At 48.8% G+C, this 27,735-nt stretch overlaps 2 protein-coding genes and 1 long non-coding RNA gene across 3 annotated transcripts in view; 1 reads left to right on the top strand and 2 right to left on the bottom strand.

Annotated features, from left to right (window-relative positions):
• Nucleotides 1-27,735, bottom strand: part of LOC306805146 — a 408,612-nt gene that overhangs the window by 177,479 nt on the left and 203,398 nt on the right. The window lies entirely within an intron of this gene.
• LOC306805419 (uncharacterized protein) lies at nt 12,683-15,308 on the bottom strand. Its single transcript, XM_079313156.1, has 2 exons — nt 13,346-15,308; nt 12,683-12,714 (listed from the first exon to the last, which is right to left on the bottom strand). The coding sequence occupies exon 1, from the start codon at nt 15,118-15,120 to the stop codon at nt 14,269-14,271; it is 852 nt and encodes a 283-aa protein (XP_079169282.1). The 5' UTR covers nt 15,121-15,308; the 3' UTR covers nt 12,683-12,714; nt 13,346-14,268.
• Nucleotides 16,864-27,735, top strand: part of PRKG1 (protein kinase cGMP-dependent 1) — a 338,166-nt gene continuing 327,294 nt past the window's right edge. The window contains exon 1 of the mRNA XM_079312518.1: nt 16,864-17,388. Coding sequence (XP_079168644.1) covers nt 17,123-17,388 — 266 coding nt within the window. The 5' untranslated portion in view covers nt 16,864-17,122. The remainder of the gene's footprint in view (nt 17,389-27,735) is intronic.

Below are 27,735 nucleotides of genomic sequence, written 5' to 3'. Positions count from 1 at the left end.
AATATCACTGTGCTCTGTAATTAGGAATAATTCAGTTGAAGTCTTAATGCTTTCCAAAAACAATCCTTTGCTTCAGCAGCCTGACTCACACTCTGCTAGAGAGCTGCTGCTAAGCTGAGAAGGAATTTATAGTGGAGCAAACAGCCTGTGTGTATTTGTATTTAGAGATATGAAAACCACTTGGTCCTAATTCCAAAACTGATATTAGATTAAAAAAAATCAAAAAATAAAATTAAAAAATGGGCACAAGTGAGGTTTCTGCACCCCTTTCCCTCAAGCTTGGGACTCTCCAGACTCTCAATTTGCCAGTTTTTCCTTGTTGTGGCCGAGACATTTTGGGTTTGTTTGTGCCATGGAGAAGCAGCAGTTGTGCCCAAAGGCTGCTGCCAAAGAAAACAGAATTAATTATAAAAGTTTTGTGTGCCTGTGGCTTCAAGATAAATCTGTGGTCATAAGTATTCCTTTGATTGAGGATAGTTTGATATGACCTGTGTTTGTGTAAGGCTGATGCTGGGATATGGATCAAATATTGACACTCTGCTGCTCCATAAATGTTCTGCTGTGAGTCCAGTGACTTTTGTAAAGCTGTGGTTACAACTCCTTCAGTCTCAGGTGTTTCTCCAGCTCCTCTGGATAAAAGCAGTATAAATAGTGCACTCTTGTTCCATAGTGCAGTGCCAGCCTGAATAATCACAGCACAAGAACAGGGTCCTGCACCTGCACACAGGAAAGTGAGAGCCAGCAGGCTCAGAAAATGACCTCATTCCCCATTTCTCTGCTCAAAATTGGCTCCTAAAATCCGTGTCCAAGAATAATTGCAAAGAAGTGATTTCAAACTGGAGCTGGTGGCAACAGCTTTCCTGCAAATGTGCTCGACACGAGAAGTGTTTGAATCCTGTCCCTGCTGGTGTGTTCTCCCCTTTGGCAAAAAAATTCTTCAAAGTGCATCATCAGAGCCAAATACTGGGGAAGTTACATTCCAATATTTTTAGTTCTGCTGGCAATTTCCCAGCCTGCTTCCCTACTTCTGTCTCTTCATACTGAGACTGTGACCTCCACCTAGTCTTAGGAAAAAGCAGGAGCATCACGGGCCTAAAAACACCAGGTACTTCAGAAAGAAGTTGTAAATTTATAAAACAAAGTCCTCCCATTAGGTATGAAGGCAAACCTTGAAGTCACAGGTGTTAAGATTTACGTGGCACAGCTTAAAAAAGAAAATCCTTTCTGCAAAATGTTATAGAACCCCAGACTGGTTTGGGTTGGAAAGGACCCTAAAGCTCATTTTCCTCCACTCTCCCAGGCTGCTCCAAGCCACATCCAGTGGCCTTGGGCACTTCCAGCTTTTATTTCTCCTTTAAGAGTTTTCAAAAAACCAGAATGTTCTGATAGTAATGGTTTACACTGAACAGAAGTGAAAAGCAGTAATTGAATTTACTGTGCAAATCACCGACAGTAAATCTTCTAATGCTGTTAGGACTCCTTAAAATAATAAACTTAAACCTCTCTCCCAGTTGAAAACAAAGCTCCCAAGGCAAATAATTACACTTAAAGGACAGATGGGGCTGTTTTGCAGCACCTTTTTATGGCTTCTGTGTGGGCAGGAGAAAAACCTTGGGCTTTTTTCCTTTTTCTTTCTGTTTCAGGACAAATAAGTGGGATGGGAAAGACAAGGACTTGCACAGGTCTTTGTTTGTTTTGGAAGGATGCCCTGCACAAGGGTGGCATGAACTCAGTGTGGCCCAGCCTGCCTGGCTGCCTACAGCATAAATCCTGAGAGATATATTTAATATATCCTACCTGGAAAGGGAGAGCTGCTGGGGAGAAGGAAATACCCCAGAGGTTGGGTGCAGGTGTAAAGAAAATGAGGTCAAGGCCACTGGTCCAGTTTGTTGGTGAGGGCAAATGGGGGAGGTAGGAAAAGTGGTATTGATCTGGGGATATAAGGGCACTGATAAGAGAAATGGGAACAATTTGCATGAAGAACTGGGCACGTCTGGGCAGCAGAGATAGATAGGAATGAGGCTTTATTTTTGTATATAAATGTGCTTTTAACAAAATTTAAAAGGTGGTGTTGGGCCTTGCAGATTTTTCCTCTGCTGGGAGACCAGGGAGGAAAATGAGATTTTTTTTCCAAGCAGCAGGTTGGGACTTGCAAGCCAGGCCTAACCACTAAGCTGAATCTTTTACCTCTTCTGAGCTTTGGCCACCTAGGGAAGCAGAGCAAATAGTTTGTGATTTGTTTCCTTCCACGTAGCTTTTGCTTTTTTCCACTTGTGTTTTTCATCAAAGCACATTTCATATCTCCAGTGTCAGCCTGGTGGATGCAGGCATTGGTGGAATATTTCCCACTTCACTAAGTTTAAAGGGTGGTTGTGTGCTCATGACTCACTGTACCTTTCTAATGTGCAATAACTTTCTCCTGAAAAGTGATTCTGCAGCACATTGAATTCAGGTGTGTTTTATCATCTTGTGGGATGGCAGAAAAACACTTGGGACATCCTGCTGTCACTAAGGCATTGAGTTCAGAAGTTTATAAAACTGGTACAGAACCTTTACAAGGGATTCAGGGAAGAAATAATGGCTGGGATTGGCTTTGATATCCTGAATGGACTTTGTAAGATCCTGGTTTATAAATTAATTGAAAAATTGAATCACAGAATGGGCTGAGTTGGAAAGGATCTTAAAGCCCATCCATTCCACCCCTGCCATGTCAGGGACACCTTCCACTATCCCAGGCTGCTCCAAGCCCTGCTCTTGGACACTGCCAGGGATCCAGGGGCAGCCACAGCTGCTCTGGGCACCCTGTGTCAGGGCCTGCCCATCCTCCCAGGAACAATTCCTTCCTAATATCTGATATAAACCTGCCCTCTCACATCACTTAAAAGCCATTTCTTGTCCTGTTAGAAGTCCCTGTCTTTCCCTGAGTCAGGTAAAGCAAGTCAGGGTTAGCTTTGCTCCATCAGGAATGTGTGGCCTGTCCCAGATCACCTCAAAGATGAAGAGTGGGAAGGTGGCTATGGGAAATTGCAAAAGGAATTTAAAAAGGCTCCTGTGACCCTTGAGAAACTATCAATGAATGCTGAGAATTCTTGGAAAGGAAAGTCCTGAGCTGGGAATGGGTGGCCAGCTCCTCCAGGTCACAGGTACAGAAATAATTACTCACCTACACAAATTGCAGAGGTGCCAAAGTGGGTGCAAAGTGCCCTACTGCCCCCCTAAATACAGACAGCTCATGGTGGAGGCTTCCACACCTCTGCTCCAGCAGCCTCAAAGTGCTCAGACCCCAAATTAGCTCTGGCCAGGGGCTGGATTTCTTAAAATATTTCCCTGAACCTTGCTGTTTTTCCTGCCTCCTTTCCCCAGTGGGTTGTGGGTGGTCTGAGTGCTGGGTTTGGGTTTGCTGATGGGTGGCCCTGAGCTGGAAGGGTTGGGGTTGTTGGTGCAGAGCTGGGTTTTGGGGTAGGGGGCCTTGCTGGACCCCAGCTCAGAGGCTCATTCCTCCTTTGGGAGGCTACAGAAAGCAGTTCAGCTTGAATCATGAGGCTTGGCCCCTCTGCCTGGGCTGAACGTGAACTTCCCTAAGGGTTTGGGTTTGGATCCAGCCAGCAAAATCCTGCTCTTGGAGTCCAGGCTGTCCTAAATTCAGGTGGGTAGTGGAGCTGGGTCTGCCCTCATGAGGCCAAATGTGAACAAAAAAGGGTCTGTGATACAGGGCAGTGGTGTTTGGTTTGGGATGTGTGACTCCTAACCACAAGCAGAGTCAATATTTAATAGAAAAGAATGGAAAAATAGTAAAAATAGTAGTTTAAGCAGACCTGTGTCACTTCAACATAGGTGTAAGGGGTATCTTTTGTCATTTCAAGTGTTTATTTTATTTTTATTATTTTTTAAATGAATCTGAGACCCTGGCAGGTTTTGGGGTGTTGCAGTTTGCTGCTTCAAAGGAGCTCTCCCAGCACTGTCCTCTGAGCTGCCCTGCAGAGTGAGGGATGGGAAACACACCCATTTGGAGTGAATGTTTATAACAAGCCCTTTTCAGCTGTGGCCAGACTTGAACCTTCAAATATTTCCATGTCTGGTGAAAATGGTGTTTCTTTAAATAAAAACTCACACCACCACTCCAGAGCAGAATCCCAGATGGATTTGGGTGGGAAGGGACCTTAAATCCCATCCAGTGCTACCCCTGTCATGGACAGGGACACCTTCCACTATCCCAGGATGATCCAAGCCTTGTCCTTATACACTTCTAGGGATCCAGGGGCAGCCACAGCACCCAGGGAGGAATTCCATCCCAATATTTTGGACAATCTCTAAAGGTGTGGGTGGTGTTGGAGGCACCTCCTCCTTTCTGAGTGATCCTGCTCTTCCCATCACATCAGGTTCCTGCTGCAGATGGGATGGCTTGGGATGGTCTTGCTGGACAAACTAAGCTATATAAAAATGCCATCCACTCCCCAAGGTTTCCTGCTCTCCCTTGCTGGGCTCCACTTGCCCATATCTTCTCTAATTTCTTCAGGAGAGTTCCAGCTCTGGCAAGGTGTCATTTTCCCCGTGGGAAAAGTGGCTTCCCAGGCACCTCCAGCCCAGCTTTCTACTGGAGCTGTCACAAAGGAGATGTCCATCCTCCCTGGCAAACCTTGCTAGCAACACTTAGCTCATCTTCTCCTTTCATTTCCACTGCCTTGAAAGCAGCCAAGCTTCTCCCAGAGCTTCAGGCAGCTGGAAATTGCTGAAGCCTCTCCAGCACCCAGCAACAAATTACAACTGTGAGATAACACACAGCCCTGGGCATTGGCTAGAAATGGCACATTCCAAATATTTTAATTGCTGATTTGTATGTTTGGGAGGAAAAAAACCCCTTCAGATGCCGTGCAATGCATGTATAAATTCTGAATTGTAAATAAATATTCTCCCTGGGAGCTCAGATTTTTTTTGGCAGTTTATCAAGCAGTGAGGTTTAAGTGGGAATACATTCAGCTGGACTAGGAAGCAATTAGGATATCTCTGGGATTTTGGAGTGGGATGGGGCTCCCTGAGCTTGGCAGGCTTCTCCTAATGTTGGTGTCCATGAAAACTGGGAATTGAGAGCATGCAAAGGGATCTCTGGAGGGGAGAGGAGCCAACTTGCATGGAGCAAACTCAAGGTTTTGTCCCATTCATGGTGTGTAAGAGCCAAATCTGTTGTGGGAAGGTCACAGATGAATGAGAGCTGCTTCTCCAGCCTTGGTAGAGAATTCCTGCTGCCCAAGCTTTGGGCCTTTGGACAGGGATGCTGCATTCCCAAGGAGGATGGTTGGCACCTGTGGGATTGCCCAAATAACTCTTTAAATGACTCTTTGGAAATGTTGAATGTGGATGCACCCAGTGCTGCTTCCCAGGCTTCAAACTGAGACAGGTGTGACAGAACTTCTCATGCTGGAGGAAAATAAGAATATATCTTTAAGATGGCCAAAATCCAGTTAGAATAGGAAATTGCCTTGCCCAGATGTGAAGCCAGGTTGGAAATTGCTTTTCACAGGTTCTGACTTCAGTGAGGAGGGGCATGGAGAGGTTTTGTCCCCAGCCTTGAGCAGTCAGGCTGTAAAATCCCTCCAGGTGAGCTGCCAGCAGCTTTTCCAGGAGCACCAGGCTTTGGGACCATCTCTGCCTGTGGGAATGAGCTTGGGAAGGCAGGAAAGCAAAGCCTCTAAAAAATACAGCTGGCTCTGTCACCTTGGTGTTCCCTTTCTTCACCAGCTTTTTACCTGGGTGGCAAACAGGGATTCTGAAGAGCAATTCCCCCTCCTTTCCCTTTCCAAAGTGGTTGGAATTGTCCCTTAGCTGATGGATAAGGTGGTTCCTGGCTGCTCCGATATGGGGAGCAGGTGATGCAGAAAATGCTCCAGTGCAGAGCAAACCAAGCAGAGGAGAAATATTAATTTAGATTTTTCTGAAAGGCAGCTGGTTTTGTTGGTTTTGCTCACTGGGTTATGCAGGAGCTCCCTTGGTGTCGGGGATTTCTGATGGAGCTGGTGCTTTCAGCTGTGACAGAAGGAATAAAAAAGGTCATAAATACAGCTTTGACTTCAGGTAAAAAGTAATAAAATCCCCCCAAATGACAGACAAAACTGCTTCTAAAGCCAGCTTGCAGCAATTTCATACTCTATATATGCAAGAGCTTCAGTAACAGTTCAGTAGCATCAAGAATTCTTTATTTTTCACTGTAAATATTTCCTAGATTAAAAATAAAACTCCAAACAATTCCCCAAATGTGTGTAGCCCTGATGGATTTGTACTTCCTGAGATGAATTTAATTATTTTCCACCTGAAATACTTCAGGCTTTACTGCCACAATTAATGCTGACTGAACTTTTAAACAGTAACTTTCATGGTGTCTTTGAAAATCTGTGGGGTTTTCATTATTTCTCCTCCCCCTAAGACAGTATGAACACATGGTGGGCAGAACATGGTGTCATTCCTTACTAAAAAAGGATTTAATCATGAAAATTCTATTTTTAAGGAACCTAAACCTGAACACCTGTGTTGGGAGAGTTTGCAGGAGCTGAGGATCATCTTGGAATGGTTTCTCTGCTCAGGAGCATCCAAAAGCAAAAGTCATGGAGGCTGAATGTTGCTTGGGATTTTAAACTGAAAAATGCATTTAGAAAGAGGAGGGTCCTCGAGGGAATTGAGGTAAAAATAGCTGCCAAACGAGGCAAAATGGAAGAGGAAAAGAACATTGATATTCAGTATATTCATTTCTCACGGAGCTTGACGTTAACAGCTCTGCTGGGAAATTACATTATTGTTGTTAAAATGCTGTGGAAATCCAAATAAAGGCTGGGAAGCTACAGGATGTTCTCGGAGGATGCAAGCTTTACTGGAAGAAAATGAAATAAACAGTTCAGCTCCAACACCTAAATATTGATATAAAGATGTAAAAGTTGAGGAGGCTTCACAGAGCAGCACGTGATGGGGATGTCCCAGGGCCCTGGGCAGGCTTGGAAAGTCAAATATTCTCTGTCCCTGTGAAGCAGTTGGAGCTCATGTGGTGTCCTAGAAAAGCAGGATGTGAGCCAAGGAATAAAGGAATAACAACCAAAATACCAGAGTTAATGTCTGAGTTTTGCAGGAGTCAGGCTGCAGCAGCACAGAGAGGAATGGGGCTTAAAAATAACCTCACTGAGGGGTGAAAAGGGAGAGCAGCCCTGAGCAGGGCGGGATCCCCATCCTTGGGCCAGCTCCAGACCCTGCTGGGACCCCTTTCCCAGTGCTCCCAGTCTGCTGGGATTGCTGGGAGATGCCAGGGCAGAGGCTGAGGGGATCTTTAGGTCACAACAGCACAGGGCAAGAGCCACTTGTGGGAAAAGTCTCCCTGGAGTGGAGGCTGTGAGGGGAGGTGCTGCTTTCCCTGCATCACTCACATTCCCACACGGATCCCATGGAGCTGCTCCTGGCCCAGGACCAGCTCACAGCCAGAGTTACTCCTGCTCAGTGTTCCCATTGCAGCAAACCACAATGGGAGCCTTCTCCATGGGCCTTTTCCAGCTGCTCCTGAATTTCCAGAGCTGCTTTTGTCACATCAAGAGTGTCTTGCTGGTGGTTGTGTCTCACCTCTGCATCCAAAGGCGAGGATGGGAAAATGGGCTCGACCTTAAATAACACCCCCAGCCACAGCCAGGCTGCTCCTGGAGCTGACCCAAAGGGAATTTTGGGGGGTGCTGAGGAGGAGCAGCATTAGTGGCACGGCCTTTCCCAAGATATCCATCAGTTGTCTCCCAGTTTTGGTACCAGACACGACAGTGAGGAGCAGGAAGCTTTTTAGATCAGTCATGGGTGAGATGCTGAGCATTTTCCAGGAGCATTTCTGTCTGGGAATAGCCAGTGGGAGGCTGAGTGGATTTGTGGCTGGCCAGGTGGCTGCCACAGCTGTGCTGTGCTGCTGGATGTCACCCCCTGCCACCACTGCCACGGGGGGCAGAAGGGGTGGCAGGGATTTGTTCCAGGGTTACAGAGGCAAAATGCTCTGGGGGATGAGTTTTTCTTTTTTATTATTGATTTACAACCACCAGAAAATTTTAATATATATATTTAAAATGTATAATAATATATATGTGTATATATAAATGCAGAATAATAAAACATATCATACAAATGCATAAAAATATAATAATTACATATTTCAAAAAATGTAGAGACAGAACAGAAAAATCTTTGCGTAGATTTGTAATAAGATCAAGTGCTGGGATATAATTTAAAAAAGGAAGTATTTACATTGCAATAATCTGTTTACAAGTCTGGCAGAAAGTGGCTTTTTTTTTTTTTTTTTTTTTTTTTTTTTAATGGAGTTATGGCAAAACTCTCAGTTTTTATTCACATTTTTCAAAAATCACCCCGTGCAGAGTGGGAGGGAGGATACAGCCTTAAGAACCACAAATGCAGAGAGGGAAATTCTTTTGGGATAGCAGAGAGGGGGAAAAAAACCCAGCAGGAATTCAGGCATAGATGTTGAGAGTGTCTAAATTTGGATGCTGGATTTTTGCAGCCCCAACAGGTCCCACTTGTGTGGTTTATTTTTTTCCCCCTCTTTATTAAAAAGAAACCTCTTTGCAGCCCGTGGTTGGAGTGTCCAGTTGTGGAAGTGCCTCCAAAGGGGAGAGTTAATAATATTTATCAAAAACATGTCAGAGCCCACGTGGAGTCTGGGAGATTGGGCTGGATAAAACCAGTATGAAATCCCTGCTATCCTGGGAGTTGCTGGAGAGTTTTTGCTTTTTTTTTTTTCCCACCAGCCTCTGATGCTGTGGAGCAGTTGTGGTGACAGCATGGATGTGATGATACCCTTGTAGCCAAAGGAATATTTTTAGCTTCCTCGTTTTCCTTAAGGAAAATTACATCCTGCTTGTGACATTCAGAGGATTATTTTAATTTATATTAATAGGGGAAGAAGTTGAAGCTGTGGGACCATTTCCAGAACACTGTCATAAGCAGCAGTGAGAAAAAATGCCAAAAAGAAAGGGGAGGATACAAAGAAATATTTCCAGCTTACTGCTGCAAGAAAAAGCATTTAATGTGGGATTTCATGGTATTTAGAATAATCCTAGAATGGTTTGGGTTGGAAAGAACCTTAAAACTCATTCCTTGCCATGGGCAGGGACACCTTCCACTATCCCAGGCTGCTCCAAGCCCCATCCAACCTGGCCTTGGACATTTCCAGGGATCTCAGGTCTCCCTGGAACCTTTTCATCTCCAGGTGAACACCCCCAGCTCTCCTAGCCTGGCTCCAGAGCAGAGGGGCTCTGTGAACTCACAAAATTTCACAAGCAAAAAATCCTACATTTGGGTGATTGGAACAATTTCCTCTTATTGCACCTGCAGTGTTATTGTGCTGGAAGGTTTGATGGATTATAACTAATAGCAGGGAGTGAATTCCACCCAGTTTCCCCAATGGCAGTGGGGTTAGAACTGGATGATCTTTAAGGTCTCCCTTCCAACCCAAACCATTCGGGGATTCTATGGAAATGCCCGAGCAGCCTCTCCAGGACCTGTGGATTTCTTGCTCACTTCAGAAGCTGCAGGGTGTGTAGGACACACAGCACAGACATCCTCACACTGCTCCTGCCCCAAACCAACTCCTTGAAGGTGTCTGGCAGCAAGAAATCCTGTGCCAAGCTCAGAAGGAGCTCAGCACACTGGCTGCTCCATGGCATCATCTCCAAAGAGATTGGGAAGGGTGATTTTTTAATATAAATATCATTGTTCCCATTTAGGGAGTTACTCTGCGGTGAAACAGCTCTTATCTGTTAGTAAAATAGACACTGAGGAGGTGACACAGTTTATTAAATTAACCAGTGAAATAGGGACAAAAATGATCACTGAAGAAGGTAACAGCACAGAATTAATCCTTCCTTTTTGTGGCCTTAAAATAACCTCCCACTGAAATCTTCTGTGCCCATAAAGCACCTCCATCCCTTTGGAAGCTGCCATGAAACTTCAGCTGATGTTAAAGAGATTAGGTGGGGGGAACAGGTTCAGACTTCTGCCACTATTGAAAAAACTCACAAATACTGGAAATTTCCTTTTTTAACATGGTGGGGATTCCTGCCTTCCTCCAGCTCCCCCAGCTCACACAGGGCTGCAAACCTGAGTCCACCTTGCTGCTGCAGAGGTTCCTGGCTTGCAAAAGTGAGTTTGAACAAGAGAATGGTGGGGATTGCAGAGGTGGAGTAAAAGGCAGGGTATTGATTTTATAAAAACCCAGCATCACCTTTGGCACTCTGTTAAAGTTACACCAAGGGAGAGCTGGCACGGCTTCCAGCGGGATAATTACAGCCCCAGCCTGAGTCATGTCTGTGTGCTTCAGGCAGAGTGAGAAACGCAGGCTCTGAGCCTTCCTGGCTTCAATAGCTGGCATGTCTGACATCTCTGCTGGCTGTAAACTGTTTTCTACAGTGCCTTCTAACAGAGGAGCCAGCAGAACGAGCTCTGGCCAAAGCTGAGGGGTTATTTCCAGCAGCACTTGGTGTTTCTCCTCCTCTGAACGTGCTGAGTCCTGCCTGGAGATGTTCACCCTCCACTGGGAGGGTGGCTCAATCCATGCTAGGACCCTTTCCTTATGGATGGGATCGTGCCTTTTCCTTGGATAAACTTCCTGGGTCACTGGGCAGGCTTTAGAGCTAAAATCGTGAACTCAGGAAAGGAGGGGCACTGATCTCTCCTCTGCGATGACCAGCGACAGGACCCGAGGGAGTGGCCTGAAGTTGTATCAGGGGAGGTTTAGGTTGGATATTAGAACAAGGTTTTTTATCCAGAGGGTGGCTGGAACAAGGCTCCTCAGAACACCAGCCTGACAGAATTCCAGAAGAATTTGGACAGCACTCTGTCCAAAGACACATGGTGTGATTCTTGGGGCTGTCCAGAGCAGGACCAGGAGGTGAATTTGGTGATCCTTGTGGGTCCATTCCAGCTCAGGGTATCCTATGATTCTATCATGAAAAAAATAATTTAGGGCCTACACAAAATAAGGTATAGGAAGAAAGCCATGGGTCACTGTGCCAAAAGATTTCTCCACATTGTACCGTTTCTCCCACTAGCACCTTTCTCTTTATCATCTTTATTCTTGGCTACATTTGGTGAAATTGCTTTTGACTGTGACACTAACAGTTTTGGTTGTGAGATGTATAACCATGAGATGAGATAATAGATTTGGATATGAGAATGAGGGGGCTGTAAAGCACTTTCCACCCCTCGTAGGAGCAGCCAGGCTCCAACCATCACATCCTCACCCATAACTGCGGCCATCCCTAAATTAACAGCGCCGTGTGAACGCCGGGGAGGGTTGGGGTGTGTTTATCCCTGGAAAACGGGACTGTCCGGACCTCAGCCGGGGGGCGATGCTGGAGTCCCTCTGTGCCTTTTGATCCACGGGGAGCGGGACACTCAAATTTCCCTGCTTTCCCGACCTGGGCTCGGTCTGCGCTGTCTCTCCTGCTGGCCCCGAGCATCCCTGGGGCGCTGCCGGCACCAGCCGGGGAGGAGAGCGGGATGCGTGCGGGCTCCCAGCGGGGACAGGGATGCGGGACACGGCGGGGCTGCTGTTCCCTGCCGCTCCTGGCTCTCTCGGGCTCCTCAGGGCCGTGCTGGAGCTCCCTTGCCGGCTGGTTTGTCCCCGTGCTTATCCTCAGGTGAAGCCGCAGATGCTCCGGGCTGGAGCCGGACCCTGCACTGGGAGAGTTCGGGAAGGGCCGATGGATGCGGAGTGTGGCTTTGGCTCGAGGGGACACGGGGCCGGCTGTGACCCCGCAGCATTCCAGAGCCTCTTGCTCGGCGATTTTGGCCTCCCGGGAGCTGCCCTCGGAGCTGCAGCAGCTGCTGGTTGAGAAATGGTGACGCTCCTTGGTGACTGGCAGAGCTCATGGAGTGGAGGCACCAGCTGTTCTTAGTGCCATCTACACATTATATGAAAAAAATGTATCGATGTAGCCTTTAATCTAGACCCAGAGTAGATTCCAAGCATGTTTTACCGAGTGTGTTTTCCCTTCTGTGCCTCCCAAGCAGCTGGGATATTAATAATGACCAGGATGGGCTGGACTGCTCACACACTCCAACCCCAGAGTGCCAGGGTGGGGAGGCAGCTTGGGACCTGCTTCTGCTGTTCTCTGCTCCAGAGACTGGATTTCCTTCCAGCAAAAACTCTTCTCAAAAAAAAGCCACAGCCCGGTATCTCCAGTTAGGGTCCAGCACCATGATGAGAGCTGGAGAGTCTGGGGCTGAGGGCAAGGGCACAGCTGGTGGTTTAATTCACAGAAAATACATAATTGTCCTTAAATCACAGCATCCTTAGACTTTTCTTTCTATGCTGCTAGCCCCTGGAGCTGCAAAACAACCCAAACCAGAAGTGGTGCTCCTCGGGTAAAAATATGGAATTGCACAGTTCTGATTAAAGAAGTGCTCAGCTGGTTTTTATAAACCTCTTCGGGGAAAGTTGCATCCTTTTTCTCCTGCATGTGAGATTGTTGTGGGACAAAACCTGTATTTTGGAGCAGTCCTCTGCTTCCCTCATTCAGCAAGACCAGAGGTTTGGGAATGGCAGCAGCTTGGCCAACACGACTGTCCCTAGGGATTTGCAACTCTCAGGTGTTGAAAAAAAGTCCTTTCCTGACTGGGTGTCCTGGAAGAAAGGCCATAAGCCTTTATATATAAATAGATAGAGGACTCTCACATCCATAATTACATCTATAAACAGAAAATAAAGAATTTCATTGATAAGAGAACACAAAGTTGCCAAAGGTGATCACATTTTGAGAAAATTATTCCTGTATCGCATAAAAAACCGTGGATAGACGTGAAGGTTTTACAGCTGAAACTGTTAAATGAATAATACAAACTCATTCTGTCCCATTCCCAGGGGAGTATTTTTATCCCTTGGTTAAGAGACTCTTTACCCCAATTTTGTTTCTACACAAATTAATATTCTCCTGAGAAAAACATAGTCTGTAAAATCAGTGATGAAAAATAATAACCAACCACTGCCGTACACACACACACAAAGGACCAAGAAAACCCAGAGAATCTGCCCAATGAAAATAAAAAATAATCTCAAAATTCAACTTTGAAGCATCCCAGAAGTAATTAAATCACACCAGGAAACAATCGTTCTGCCTTTAAAATGAATAAACTACCTAAAGCTGGTCCTCTATGTGGAGCAAAAGGTTCTCAAGTCCATAATTAAAAACACAAATAGAAAATAAGGCACTGTATTGATAAGAGACTTTTTTCTTCCTTCCCTCCCAAAGAGGTTTATAAAAGCTCACCTCCAAAATCTAAATTTGCCTTAAAAGCAGAGATTAAGGAATTACCACTCTACCTTGAACTCTCCAGTGTGGAAGGAGCAGCTACAACTCAAACTATTCTATGACTCCAAGACCTGGTTGTCTTGAACCACCAGTATTTATTTAACTTAATTAAAAGCTTCATTAAAACCTTAAGCTCAAAACATGCCAGGATGAATAACTGTGCTCAGCACCTACGTAGGATAAAAGTTTCCCATCCCCAAGGGATTTGCCCACCTTTATCTTCCTCAGAGCCAGCTGAAGCTGCTCTGCTTTATTCCTAGCCAGGTGTGAAGGATACTTGTTTTCCCACTCCTGAGGCCAAGGGGAGGCAGCAGAAGGCCCAGGTGAGGATCGAGGGTGGTTCCTGCATTTCCTGTCTCTATCTGAGGCCACACTGCCCCATCCAGGTGTTTTCTACCCTGGGCATTTCTCTTTCCATCAGGCTGCTTTGGCAGACATTCCTTCTCTGGAAGGTGTTTTTCTGCTACTCATCCAAGGCACTTTGACAAGAGGAATCCAGAATTGCCTTCCAGGCCGAGTTCCTGTCCCTGGGACAGGTTTAGAGGAGACAGGCAGAGATCCCTCCTCAGGACCCAGCTGTGCTTGATCCAAAGGCAGCCACACATGGTCTTTTCCTGCTCTGATGACTTTTTCCCTCCTTTGGCTGATGGGAGATGTTATTCCCGTTTGGGGCTGGAGTTTTCTCTGTCTTGACAATGATTTTGGTCTTCTCCAGTTGTGACTGTTGGGGGTTGGTCACCACCATTCTGATGTGACCCAAGGCTAAGGCTCTGGGCTTGGGGGGAGCAGTGTCAGTCCCACCTAAGAGTGGAGTTCCTCCATTGCCAGCCGGTTGTTTGGAGCCAGCCAACCATTCCTACAGGATGGACCCGACAGACCAGGCCCAGAGCAGCACCATTAGGACGGGAATTCTTTATTTGGGGGCCGTGGCGAGTCACAGAGCGGTCTCAACGAGCCACGGCCAGGAGCACGGATACCACTCGGTGTCCTCGGCGGGCTCCTGGAGCACCATCAAAACCCCGATCCCCGGCGCCAGTCGCTGCGCCGCTCCCTGGGGATGCTGCGCCCGCTTGGCGCCGAGCTGCTCGGGCTCTGCCCGGGCGCAGGAGCCGCGGCACGCCCGGAGCAGCCTGCGGAACAGCGAGAGCCGCTGCCGGCGGCCCGGGGGCTCGGGGCCGCGGGGGGCGGCGGGGGCCGGGCTGGGGGGCGGCACGGGGCGCTCGGTCTGCACCTCCCGCTCCACGAGCAGCGGGATGCCCGAACCCCGCGGCTCCCGGGCCGGGCTCTCGGTCTGGGTGTCTCGGTCCGTGCGCTCCGCAGCGTCCGAGCGCTCCGGCGCCGGGGGCTCCGTCTGGGCGGAGCGGTGCACCAAGAGCGGCTCTGTCTCGACTGAGGCGGGGGTGGGGGGTGTGGAGGGCACTGCCGGGGAGGTGACCAGCGCGGCCCTGCCCGAGCAAGCCGCGCAGCTCCTCAGGCGGCGGCACTGGCCGCGGGCCGCGGTGTTGGCGGGCGGCGGCAGCGGCACGGGGCTGCAGACGCGGGAGCGCGGCGCCGAGCCCCGCACCAGCCGCGTGGAGCTGGAATGGCTCTGCTGGAGCCGGGAAGGCCGCGAGCACCTGTCCCCGCGGGCGGGTGGAGACGGGCTCGGGGGCTGCTGCACCTGGAGGCGAGAGCAGAAAGAAACGCGGGATGTCTGGGATGCAGGCGGCTGCGTCGGGTCCCCGCCGGTGCCATCCTTCTGCAGGAGCCTGTCGGACGGCCGAGGGCCGAGTCTGCCCTTCTCCATGGGCAATCCTCTGGCAGCTATCCCGGGGAGCTGCAGCCTCCAGAGCGCGGTGCCCTGCGCTGCTGGAGGGCACGGCACGGCATGCTCCTGAAACAGCCCCGGGACCAGCAGTGCCACACGGGCACTGCCGCCAGCACGAGGCGTCTCAGCGCGTCACAGTGTGTCACCTCGGGTCGCCTTGTGTCACAACGGCCCAGAGGCACCGGTGTCACAATGGGCCCGGGCACTGCGAGTCCCCTCTGTGACACAGGCGGGACCGGTCCCCACTCCGGGGCATTTTGTCCCGATCCCGCCGCATCCCGGAGAGCGGAGCGGCGGCGCTCCCGCAGCTCTTAGAGCACCCCCTTTCCGTTCCCGAGCTCCCTGGAAGCGCCGGGCTGTCCCGAAATCTCGGCCCTGCTCTGTTGCGCTGCCCACGAGGTGGCGCTCTCGGCCTGCTAATAAAGCCCAATAATTTTATAATTGCTAATTACTTCCCCCTCCTCCCCCCCCAGGACTGCCTGACCCCTCGGCCGCAGGGACGCTTCCAGTCTGCGGACGGGACAGCTCCAAGCCCCACGTGAAAGGCTGGAGGCACAGACACAAGAGTGCAACAACACCCCACCACCCCCGCCTCCTGAAAAGACAGAGACGCTGCTAATTGATTTTTCAACCTTCAATTTAATACTCCATCGGTATAGCTTTGTCCTCCAGCTCAGTTGCTTTGCCCTCTCCTTGCCCTGCCCTAGCCGAGTGGGGAGTCCGTCCCTAAAGGCGTGGCACAGGATTCCATGGATTGGGATGTAGACCCTGAGCGGTTCCTGGGTGTCCCGGGTGCCCAAGGCCTGGCTGTGGGGGCTCGGAAAATCCCTCTTCCCTTCAGCAAAGGGCTCCTGAAATCCGTCCTTGGAAACAAGACTTGTTTGGGAGGGAAAAGTGATAGAGGAGCTGATGGTCCCCTTTGCCAGCCAGCATTAAAAATTAATGTGCGTGATGGGCTCTTCCAAATAAGTCCAGGAAGGATGAGTTTCTCCCTCCCTGGGCATGCTGTCACAGCACTCCGGCTGCCTCCCCGCTCAGGTGCCACCAGGGCCCCGATGTCTGTCCCCAGGGACGGGCCCTGCTTCCTCAGGGCGTAGGTGCACATCGGGATGAGGGACACCGGGTGTCTGGAAAGCTGCGTGTCCCACAGGATGACCCGGAGGGCAGGGAGCAAGGAAACCTGGCGGGAAGGGGTGTGGAGCCCTGGACGGGGAGGGATGCAGGTACCCCAGAGGGGTGGGATATGGGGAAGGATGCTGGGTGGGATGTGCGGTGCCCCAGCCATGAGGTATTGGAGATAATCTGGGCAGGGAAGGATGGAAGGAGGCGTGCAAGGTGCCCTGCCAAGGGTGGGGGTACCCAGGAGGGACCAACAGTAGAGTGCTGAGGGTAACACAGCCTGGAACGTGGGACGAGGAGAGAGGTGGGACGCTGAGCTCCTTGGGGGACGGGACGGGATGCAGAGCTCCCGGGGCGGAGAGCCGCGGTGCTGAGTTCCCGAGGCGGGGGGAATGGGATGCTGAGCTCCCGGGGGGACGGGCAGGGATGCTGAGCTGCCGGGGATGCTGAGCTGCCGGGGGGCCGGGCCGGGCGGGCCGGGGGGCGGCTCCACGTGGCTCATTAGCAGGAGGCAATTTAATATTTATGAAGTGTTCTTGTTTGAATCCCAAGTCTTCGGCTCCAGTTACAAGGAGCTGCGTCACCCTGCGATCACATGGTAATTGTTGCTATTTCCAGGATCCCAGCCTCGCAGAGTGGCACAAGAGCTCTTTCCCCTTTTCTTGTCCTTTTTTCCCCGGCGCCTTTTCCCTCGCTCGCCGCTGTTTTCGGGGCGGTTTTGGCTGGCCCCGGGGCCGGCTCGGCGCTGGCGGGGCGATGCCGGGGCCACTGCTCTGAGCCGGGGCGGGCGCAGCCGCTCCCCCGCCCCTGCCCCTGCCCGGGAGCCGCTCCATGAGAGCGGGACCGGCCCGGCGCCCCCAAAATGACCGAGCTGGAAGGGGACTTCACCAAGCTGCTGCTGCTGAAGGAGGAGCGGATCAAGGAGCTGGAGCGGCGCCTGGGGGAGAAGGACGAGGAGATCCAGGAGCTGCGGCGGCGGCTGCACAAATGCCAGTCCGTGCTGCCGGCCCCCAGCCCGCACATCGGGCCCCGCACCACCCGGGCGCAGGGCATCTCGGCCGAGCCGCAGACCTACCGCTCCTTCCACGACCTCCGCCAGGCTTTCCGCAAGTTCACCAAGGCCGAGAGGTACGGCTGGCACCCCTTTCCTCCGTTCCCGAGCGGGGTGGCCGGGACGCCGCGTCCCCGCTGCCCGGGATGGGCGGCACGGACCGTGCCCGGGCGGGGAGCGCTCCGAGCCGCCGGGAAGGAGCCCTGGGGGCTCGGGCAGCCCGACCTCCCTCCCTCCCTCCTTCCCTCCTTCCCTCCTTCCCTCCTTCTCTCCGCTCTTCCCTGCCCGGCTCCCGGGGGATGCTCGGCCGGAGCGCGGGGGGGCGGCGGTGCCTCCCCGGCGCTGGGAAAAGTTTGCGGCGGGGCCGGGAAGTTGTTGGGTGGCTGATCGAGAGCTCCCCTTTCCCCACCCCAAAAACAAGCCCACGCTGCTCCAGCCGTGCTTTGCCTCCTGTTATCCCGGAGGACTGATGCTGGAGGACTTTGTCCACATTAATGATTCCATGATTCCGTTTCCCCGTGCTGCTGTCAGGCACCCACCTAGAGGTTTTTTTTTGGGGGGGGGAGCGGGGGGTCTACACCTCTCAACCCAGGAGTTGTCCTTCTTCCATACACGCGGGAAAAGTGGGGAGCTGGTGCTGTGCTGGCTGCTGGGGAGGTTGGTGTGGTGGAGTTGTGTGTGGCCGCAGTGGTGACCCTGCTTTGGGCACAGGCTGTGGCTGCTGCTTCTCGAGCAAGGCAGGGTTATGTGTCCAGATCAAACTCCAGCCCTTTCCTGCTCACCTGTCACCTGCCCCTTGTTAACGAGACTGTTGCTCAAAGGAGAACTTGGCTTGGGCTTTTTTTTATTCATTATTATTCTTTTCCCTGCCTGTGGTGGTTTAATAAAGCAAACTGCTGTCCACAGGAAGGTGTGTGAGTGAGAGCTGAGCGTGTCCATCCATCCTTCCCTGGGGCAGCACATCCCTTTGCATGCCCTGCCCAAGGCAGGGGCCAGGTGGTGTGGGTGGAAGAAACCACGACCAACTTTTCCTTTTGCTGTTGCTTTTTTTTGGAGGCAATGATTATCCTGAGCCTCATCTACCACAGGGAAGGTGACAATGACCTGGCACCCGTGATGAGGAAGGGACCCAGTGTCCCCACCCTGTATAATCACTTATTTAGAAGTTGTTAAACCTGCTCATGGCTCTAGAGAGGTTTAGTCCTGGCCTCAGCTTTGCTGTGCTGTTCCCAGTTTTGTTCCCAGGCCTGCAGGAAAAGCTGTGTCCGTGTGATGCAGTGAAGATCGTTTTTCCCGTCCTGCATCATTCCCATCATCCGCAGATGATGTTTCAGGAAAAACTCCTGGTGGGGCCTGTGGGCAGTTCCAGGCTGGAACTCCATCCCCTGGCATCCCCCCGTGCCTCAGCCTCGCTCCTGGTAGCCATGACAATGGTAACCAAGCCAGTCTGGGTCTGCTTTTGGGTTTTAATTCTTAATTCTTCCTTTAATTCCGCTTAATTCTTCTCCCGTCTCGTTGCTGGGAGAGCGGCGGGCGGCTCCTCGGTGTGCTGAGCAGGCTGCACCCACAGCATCCCCTTTCCCCCCATTTTCACCCCAAATCCCTGCCCACCATGGGCTAGATCAAGGTGTGTTTTCCATGGGCAGTGTCTGGGTCCAGGGTGCTGTCCTGGGTCAGGGAGCAGAGGGCTGTGCCATGCAGGATGAGCCTTCCCTGCTCCTGATGCTGCCAGAGGCAGGAATGGCTCTGCCTGGTGCCAGCTCCCCTCACTGTCCCCGGGGCTTCCTCTGGCTCTGGCATCTCAGAGCTGGCTGATTTATTTATGGGGGAGCTCATGCACCTCCAGGTGCCTCCTGCCTGTGCTCCAGCGACAGCAGCAGCACCCCAGCTCTCCATCCCACAGCTCCTCAGCTCCCTGGGAGGCTGAGGATTGGGAACACCTCTTTTCCAAAACCCACAGACAACTTCCAAATCATAAAACTCCCAAGAGAATGTCCAAGCCTGCTTATTTCCAAATTGCATGCCAACAGAAACCTTTTTACCTGGGATCAACCTCCAAACACTTGTTCATCTCTGAAGATAAAGATGTAGTTACTGACAATATAATTTGATTTATTTATTGTGTGTAATATACACCAACACGTAAAACTGTCAAGGAGTTGAAAGCAGCAAACTATGGGATGACAGGAACTCAAACAGGGATAAATTCCAGCTGAAAGTGGAGAATGGAGTTGGTTTAAATATGTTGTGCCTCTTGTGATGCACCCCTGTCACCTGCAGAAAGGCTTGCAGAGATCCAAAGAACAGGGATGTGTAAACAGAAAGGTGGTGAAGGATGTGTTACCTTTGGTCTGGCAGCGTGTTTTTATGCTGTTGTTTCTTCTGATGACACAAAAATAGAAATTTTAACAGCAGAAAACATTGCTGTGTAGTTGACCATTTTCTTTCAAAATAGTCACTTTCTGTGCCTGTCTTCAAAGTAATTCCTCCCTGTGGCTCCTTGATCCGTCCCTGCCAGCTGAGTTGAGAGCAGAGCCACACTTCTTGTAAATGATTCCTTAATTTTTTTATGGTCAGTGAGTTTTGATTCACTTTTACCCACAGCCAGCATTTTGGATCACACACGGCCTCGGGGCTGTCTGATCCAACACCTGCCAGTCCCTTATGGCAGCACAGAGCAGGAAAACCAGTTTGTCCCTGTTTTTCCTGGCAGGGTGGGAGCCATCCGTGGATGATGCAGCAGCCCAGGCACTTTGCTAAAGTGGTGCCCAGTTGCTAAGCAAAAGCACTGCAGATGATCAATGATGCACAAAGTAAATGCTGAGGTGTGGCAAAGCCAGGACTAAGAGCTGGATGAGCCCTGCCTGGCCCTGCACCCAGGAGTGCTCATCTGAGGCTTCCCAGCACCCAGAGGTGCTCTGTGCCCTGGGAGTGATCGACCTGAGCCCTAATCCCACCTCCACATCATCCTCCCTGGAAATTCCAGCTGCTTCCTGCCTTTTTTCTGAGGTGCAATGTATAATTCCAGCTAAGCCCTGCTTAGGTGGGGTGAGAAGCCTCCTTCAAACCTGGGCAGCCTGAAATGACTTTGGGAACTTCAGAATATTTTTGGAATAGTGACTGAATCTTTGCTGAAGCCCTGGCCCTGCAGGCAGTCCCACATTTTGTGTGTGGTTATATCCTCAGCTCCCCAAATCCAGTTTGTCCACCCCTGGGTTTTTCCATGCCTATTTCAGTCTGACACGGTGCTGTAGGCTCAGCCTCAGCATCATTTAAGACAGATGAGTTTTCCTCACCCTGTTCCTGGTAATTTACCTGTCCTTCTTGGCTCCCTAACTTTTTCTGCAACTTTTAATGGATTTTCCCCCCACTTTTAATGGATTTTCCCCCTTTTAAACTTTATTTCAGGAAGTGTTTGCCACAAGATGGCAGTGGGGTCTAACATTTAAAGTGAGGTATTGGGGTGTATTGTGGTTTCAGCCTCCCAGTCCGGGAGCAGTCCTCCTGCCAGTGGTTTTCCAAATTAAATCAGGCATGAATCCTTATTTCTCCTTCTTCCACCTTCCCTGAGGTGTTGGGGAGATCCTATGCTGAGAGTGTGATCGCCCAAGGTGTTTAAACTCAGGATGAAAGGCTTTGGGTGGTACTGGGGATGGAGGATTGGAGTGGATCCTCTTGACTTTAAGCAGCAAAACTTGAGATAAGCTGGTGTTTGCTGGTGGTCATGGCAGGATCAATCCATCTCTGGGGTTTGGGTATAGCTCAGGCCTGGGGTAAAAACTGGGCAGCCTGGGAGGTCTCCAGTCCAAAACTCAAGACAAAGACACTTTCAAAGCTGGACTGGGGCTGCCCCAGGCTAAAGCAGAGCTGTCCTGCATAGCCCTGCAATTCTCCATCACTTTTCCCCCCTATACCACTTCTGTCTCCCATCCCCACCACCCCTGGAGCTGCTTTATTGATGGCCTCCAGCCCCCTGAGCATGGCAGGGGGGATCCTCCCCCTCCCTGGAGCCGTGTCCTTCCTCCCTCAGCCCCTTTCTGGGAACTGAGCTGCCTGCCTGTGTTAATTTAGCCATGATCTCATCAGCTGCCAGCCACTAAAGCGATATCGATCCTGCGCTCAGCCTGCCCGTGAAAAACAACCCAGCTGCTTCCCCACTGCTGCAGCACCCTCCCTGGGGCCTGGGCAGCCTGCTAAAGGAGCTTTGCCTCTTTCTTTTGCTGCTGGGAGACCTGTGGCCAGTGTGTGACACTTCAGCCTTGGAGCTGGAGGAGGTTTGGGACTGTTCTCATGCAATATTTGACACCACTCAGCAGCTATGTCTGAAATAGTTCAAACAGAGAACTTTTGCTGCTGTTTCTCTCTGTAAGGGTGAGCATTGCCTTGCAAAGCTCAGAGGAAGGAGAGCAGTGATTTTGCCATTAATTACCACTCTAAAAACATCTCTCTTCCTCATTTACCCATCCTCACTCTGGTCCCTTCTGCTCCTGATGCACTGCAACAGCAAATTCCTTGGATGTTTCATCTCTGGGTGATCCCCACCAAAGATCAGAAGGATTTTATTAGCTGGAATTATATTGGCAGAGGAGGAATTAACACTGTTCTCATTGCTGGTTGTTTTGGGAGTGCACAGCTGCTCCAAGGGAGGGAAATACTGAGGGAAGTTGGACAGAGTTGTTTAACTTTGGGGAAAGCTGGAAAATATTCCAAAGGGAGTGATGGAATTGGGAGATGGACTCTGTGCTTGGTCCTCTCTGCTCATTTGGATGGAGCAACTTGTGCATGAAGCAGAGGAGGGTATTGAGTGAGGATGGGGGGACAAGGGGATTGTCACTGCAGAGAGAGGTGTGACATCAGCCCCTCAAGAAGTCCAAGGTCAGACAAATGAGCACAGAAAGGGTTTTAGAAAGGGAGAGAATCAAATGTTTATGGTTAATCAATGGAAATAATTTCCTGTCTTTTAATTTTTAATGGGCTGAACTCACTGCTCCCCCCTTCCCTGGGCATCACTTCCCTTTGCTTTACAGGAGATTTGAAAACTGAGCCAGGATGGGGGGAAATTTGGCTCCCAAAGGGCATCAAATGGTGCCTTTCCACTGGGTACAGCCTGGCGTCCGTCTGTCTGTCTGTCACCAGCAGCCCTGCTCACCCAATCCACCTTTTCCACTGCATCCCTTCAGTGCTTGCTCATGGGCACAACAGCATCATTGCCAGGGCAGCACAACAAGAGCAGCTAAACTTCCACCTCCTCCAAAAAATAGCACAGAACAGGTGTTAATTTATATACAAACATCTGAAATAATAATAATAAGGATTAATTCATATATAAACCCGTGAAATTAAAAAAAAAAAAAGATTATTCAATATGATTCTGGTGAAGAAGGGCAAGCTGGCAGGATTATCATTTTTCTGTCTGGTTTGGGATGTAAGCTTGGTTCTCTGTCTTTGCTGGGTGTTCCTCAGGTCTGCCCAGGCAGGGCACACACAGGAGCAGGGAAGGAGGCCGTGCCCATCCCTGGCTGACGCAGGCTCCGTCCCACCGGCGTCATCCCAAATTCTTCCTTGGCCTATTTTTAAATGCCTCAAGTCAAGGGAGGTTTTTGGAGCCTCCCTTGGGGCAGCAAACCACAGGCTCAGGGATTTCAGGGCAGCTGCCAGATCTCCATGTCCCCCAGCTCTGCCTGCAGCTCTGCTTCCCAACCCCTGAGAACCTGGTTACACATGGGCTCCAAACCTCAGCAAGGACACCAGAAACTGCTTTTTCCCCCCTGGATCATTGGTGTGACTGGATTTATAAAAATACCAAAAGCTGGGAGTTGGGACTGTGTTGTTTTTCTGCAGCAGCTTGTGGACATCTCTTGGTTTGGAGGAGAAAAAGGGTTGTGTCCCTCTTGCTGCTGCATTTTTAAAAGTGGCACGTGGATGTGGTGGTGTAAAACTTCTTGGCCTCTTCATTTGGCTTCTTTTATAATTTCTGTCAGATTTTTAAAAATTATTTTTGTCAGAATTTTTGTACCCTTTCATCAGAATTTGTGTCAGAATTGTTCTGTCATTTTTGTCTGCATCATCCCTCACGATGGAAAAAATAATTCTCCAGCAAAAATCCCCCCAGGTGGTGAAGTCTTATCAGAGTAAAATGGGACAGAAAGAACTAAAGTAAAACTCTGAGTGCCACTTTGCTAATGAGAAAACTTCAGGAAAAAGCCTTCCCAAGGTTTCCCCTTGGTTGTGGAGTTGTTGCAGGTCCTGGAAAATCTCTGACAGAGCTTGGCAAGAGGCTTCCTGAAGATCTTTCACCTCTGCCATGACCTCCTGAGTGGAAAAGATGAGGATTGCTTTTTTTTCAAACAGATTTTTTTTTTTTTTCTGTGTCCTGCTCATGGGTGTTCTCGGAGCATTTTTGTTCCATTAGTAATAAAACCCTGCAGTCACAAATGAGGAAGAAGATGCTAAAAAAGGAGGGAGGGAGGCTCAGCTCTGGCCCATGGATGGTGGCAGGAGCTGGGATGGTCCTGGGGATCCACAAGGATAAATGATTGAGACAATTTTCAATTTAAAATTCAATTGTTGGATTTAATTCATTTTGGGGCTGAGCCTGAGTGTTGTGGGAATTGCTACAGGAAGAGGAGAGAAGCTCTCCAGAAATGGGATCAATTCTCTTCTGTTTGACTCAAAGGAAAGTGAATAGATTTGGCAGTAATTTTCTTCATGATTCCTGGTTTTGAGACATTTTAAGGTGTAAAATGGGGTGTAAACATCCAACTCATGGCAGTAAATTAATGACAGGCAGGTGGGGTGATGGAAAACCCAAACATCAGCTACAGGGGGAGAAAACAAAGAATTATTTAATATCAAATACCCAGAAGGAGACTGTGCAGGTGGGAAGCAGGTTCAGGAGAAATATCTTAATATTTGGGGTTTCTGGCACAAAGTTTGCACTAAAGGAGGCTGTGGTTGGTTGATTGATTGATTGATTAATTGCAGCAAGCACAGCAGGATGGGAATTTTGAGTTGTTTTCATTTGCATTTTTCTCTTTCTTGGTAGTTTCTGTAAAATACTCCCAGGTAAAAATCACCACCAGGATTTTAAGTGGTGTAAAAAATTCTGCTTTAAAAAAAAAAAATTATATTGAGCTGTTTGTGGTAAGGGATCAGATCCTAAATCTCAGAATTCCACGTTCTACTTATGTATCTGCACTGTATTGCCAATATTGAACTTCTAAAAACTCTTTAATCCTTCAATTTCTGAGGAGCTGTGCTCTGTGTTATTTTTCCTGTGGTGTGTGGAAATCGGAAGGATAACTGGGAATAATTCCTTGAGACCCCAAAAACTCCATTCAGATCCTCTGAGTGGCTCTACACAGAATTTTGGTACAATTATTAAGCCAAAATTCAACTTTTAAGGCCTGGAATTGGTGGGAATAACAAGAAGCAGTCCCTTAAAAATGCTTCCCAAAGGTGGCTTCCAGCTTGGGTGCTTGTAAGGAATCTCAAAAGTGACTGTGGAGCAGGGAAAGATGCAGGGAGAGACACCTGGGGAGTTGATACACTTCCTAAAAATGTATCTTAAAAAAAAAAACCAATCAGGAAGCTGGAAGGAATAAATATATCCAATGTCCCCTCTTGCTTCCAGTTTTTTTTTGTTTGTTTTTTTTTTGTTTTTTGTTTTTTGTTTTTTTTTTTGTTTTTTTTTTTTTGTTTTGACATTCAAATAAATCTGTTCTTGTAAAAATACAGAAAGATTCTGAAAGTTTGGAAAGGCATAATGGAGAAAAGCTGGGAAGGAGCTCTCTGGGAAGGTGGGAAAAACACCAGGAAGTTTCTTTATCTGGGAATATTTGGCAGCACCAGGGCTGTATCTCTGGTTTTGTTTCCCATCTGCCAGCCCACCCAAACCAGTCAGGGATTCTGCTTTTTCTGCATTTGATGTTTACCCTTTTCACAAAGCCTTGGGAGCATTTCTGATGTCATTTCAGCCTGCATGGAGGCAGGAAAAAAAAATCAGCTTTTAGAGGGAAAATTTTCATTGAATAGCACTGAGAAAGTATTTTATCAATAGACAGGAGGTGGCTACTTCATTTCTCTCTTCTCTGTAGTTTAGAAAAGGGCTGTTCAAGATTTTAAAAAATAAAATACTAAAATGAAAGCAGCACAAAAGGTGGTGGTTGTGGTTTTTTTTTCCTCCCCCTACTGATTTTCATGCTGCTTTATGAAATCTGTGTCAAGTAAAGGGTGAAATCTCTGCCTTGCCTTTCATCCCATAGTGCAAGGCTGGGCTCTCCCTGCCAGGAGCACATTTCCCTCTTTGATCTGCAGGTTTATTATCACATGTCCCATCCAGGGAAAAGGCAGCCAGTGCCTTTTGGGAAGCACAGAACACACCCCTGCAGAAACCCTGACATTTTAAATCTTCTTCCCCACCTTTCTCAGCACTGCTGGGCCAGAGAGACTTGAAGCTGGATTGAAATTTATCCCTCCCCTCCACGACATTAAAATAACCACTAAAAAAAAGAAGAATTTAAAAGTGTTTTATCTTTTGATAGGAGACTGCTCGTGGCAACTTCAACCAGAAACTTGTTCTTCTATGGGAAGATGCTGGAAAAATATAGGCTGAGCTGGTGTGGGTATTGTGAATATTAAATTTTTTACTCCATTATTCCATATATTTGGAGGCAGAAAAGAAAAAAGGGAAGTGGAAATGGTGTTGTGGATCAACTGAAGGCTGATTTTAGGGAAATTTTGGGGTCTGATTAATCTCTCTTGAGTCTGTGCACTCAAAATCCATCCTAAAGCATCAGTTGCAGAGACCATTTGATTTTAGGACAATTGTGTCTCATACATCCAGCTCCTGCTGCTGCTGCTCATTGGGTTGACCCCTAAATTGTAGTTTCTACTCTGAGATTAAAAGCAAGTACAGCTGATTCCCAACTTTTGTGTTGGGCTGGTTGATTTCTATTTTAGGGAGCCTTCTCCTCCTTTTTCTTTTTCTTTTTCTTTTTCTTTTTCTTTTTCTTTTTCTTTTTCTTTTTTCTTTTCGTTTTCTTTTTTTTTATCTTTTCTTTTTCTTTTCTTCTTTTTCTTTTCTTCTCCTTTTTCTTTTCTTCTTCTTCTTCTTCTTCTTCTTCTTCTTCTTCTTCTTCTTTTTCTTCTTCTTCTTCTTTTTCTTTTCTTCTTTTTTTTTCTTTTTTCTTGTTTTCTTCTTTTCTTCTTCTCCTCTTCTTTTCTTGTTCTCTTCTTCTCCTCTCCTCTTTCTCCTTCTCCTTCATTTTCTTGCCAAATATTCAGTAGCTAAAAATCAACTCTCTTTTGAAAGCTTTAAATCAAATTGAACACAGGGGGGGGAAACTTCCCATGGAGTGATGTCACCAATCTCCCCAGCCAGCATTTCTGTGATGGCTCCTGCCCCTGCAGCACATGAAAAAAACCCACTGGAGCTGTTCCCCCCCCTTTCCTGACCCTGCTCTGAGCCTCTGACTCCCTGGGAACTGGGAGCAGCAGCTCCTTTGCGTGGGTGTTGTGCTCATGGTGTTCCCATTGCCAGGGAGAACAGGGGCTGATAAATCCCTGCATCCCAATTCCAGCCTGCAGGAAGCTGGGCCGGCAGCCTCTGGAAATCTGGAGGCTGTAAATTCGCTCACTTGGGGAAGGAGATCTCAAATTACATTTGTGGCCACTTCAGAGCCCTTCTGGTGGGGCTGTGTGACAGAGGAGGAGTGGGGGAATCTCAGGAGGTCAGCAGGGCTTTGCTCATCCAGCCCTGGGCTCATCCATGGAGGTTTTGGTTTCACTGATGTGTTTCTGTCATGAATAAAATCACTCCCTTCCCATCCTGCCTCCAAGCAGCCTTTTAATTGCACTGCATGGCTGCAAATCCCTTTTTCAGCCCAATTTGTAGGTGATTTAATAAAACTTGCTAAGCTCATTCCATGAGATCTGTTTTCCACAGGGCCCCGTGGATTGGCATTTGTGCTCTTGCCTTCATTTTCCCTGCAATTAAATGGAGACTTGCATATCTCAAAGGATGTGCAGGATTTGGTGTCAGCTGACACAATTACCTGTGGGATTTCATTTACCTGCTAAAATCCTGGTGGAGTGTTTGCTTTCCTCTGGCTCTCCAAAATGTATTTTTTGTATTCCAGAACTCACCAAAATCAAGAGCAAACTCAGTGACTCTCTGGCTCACCTTTTGTTGAAAATTTTAAAAATCCAGTATATAAAGACCTGAACCACTCTATTTTTCAGTATTTTGGCTGTCCATATTTATATTCTGCTCTATGTTTTATCTATTCAAGTGCTGGCCATAAGATAATTTTTTATCCAGGGACTTGCCCAATATTTTCCTTCCTAAGGCAGCTGTGACCATGAGTTTACTGCCCCATCATGTGATTCTTCCTATCCCCTTCAATTCATGGGAATGAAGTGGG

This window comes from Erithacus rubecula (genome assembly GCF_903797595.1).
Source record: "Erithacus rubecula genome assembly, chromosome: 9".
Taxonomy (NCBI): Eukaryota; Metazoa; Chordata; class Aves; order Passeriformes; family Muscicapidae; genus Erithacus; species Erithacus rubecula.
Note: the sequence above shows the minus strand (reverse complement) of the source record. Positions and strands in the feature narration are given on the sequence as shown.

Excerpts from the sequence above, each read along its gene's own strand:
- LOC306805419 (XM_079313156.1), bottom strand. The coding sequence starts at position 15,120 with ATGGAGAAGGGCAGACTCGGCCCTCGGCCGTCCGACAGGCTCCTGCAG.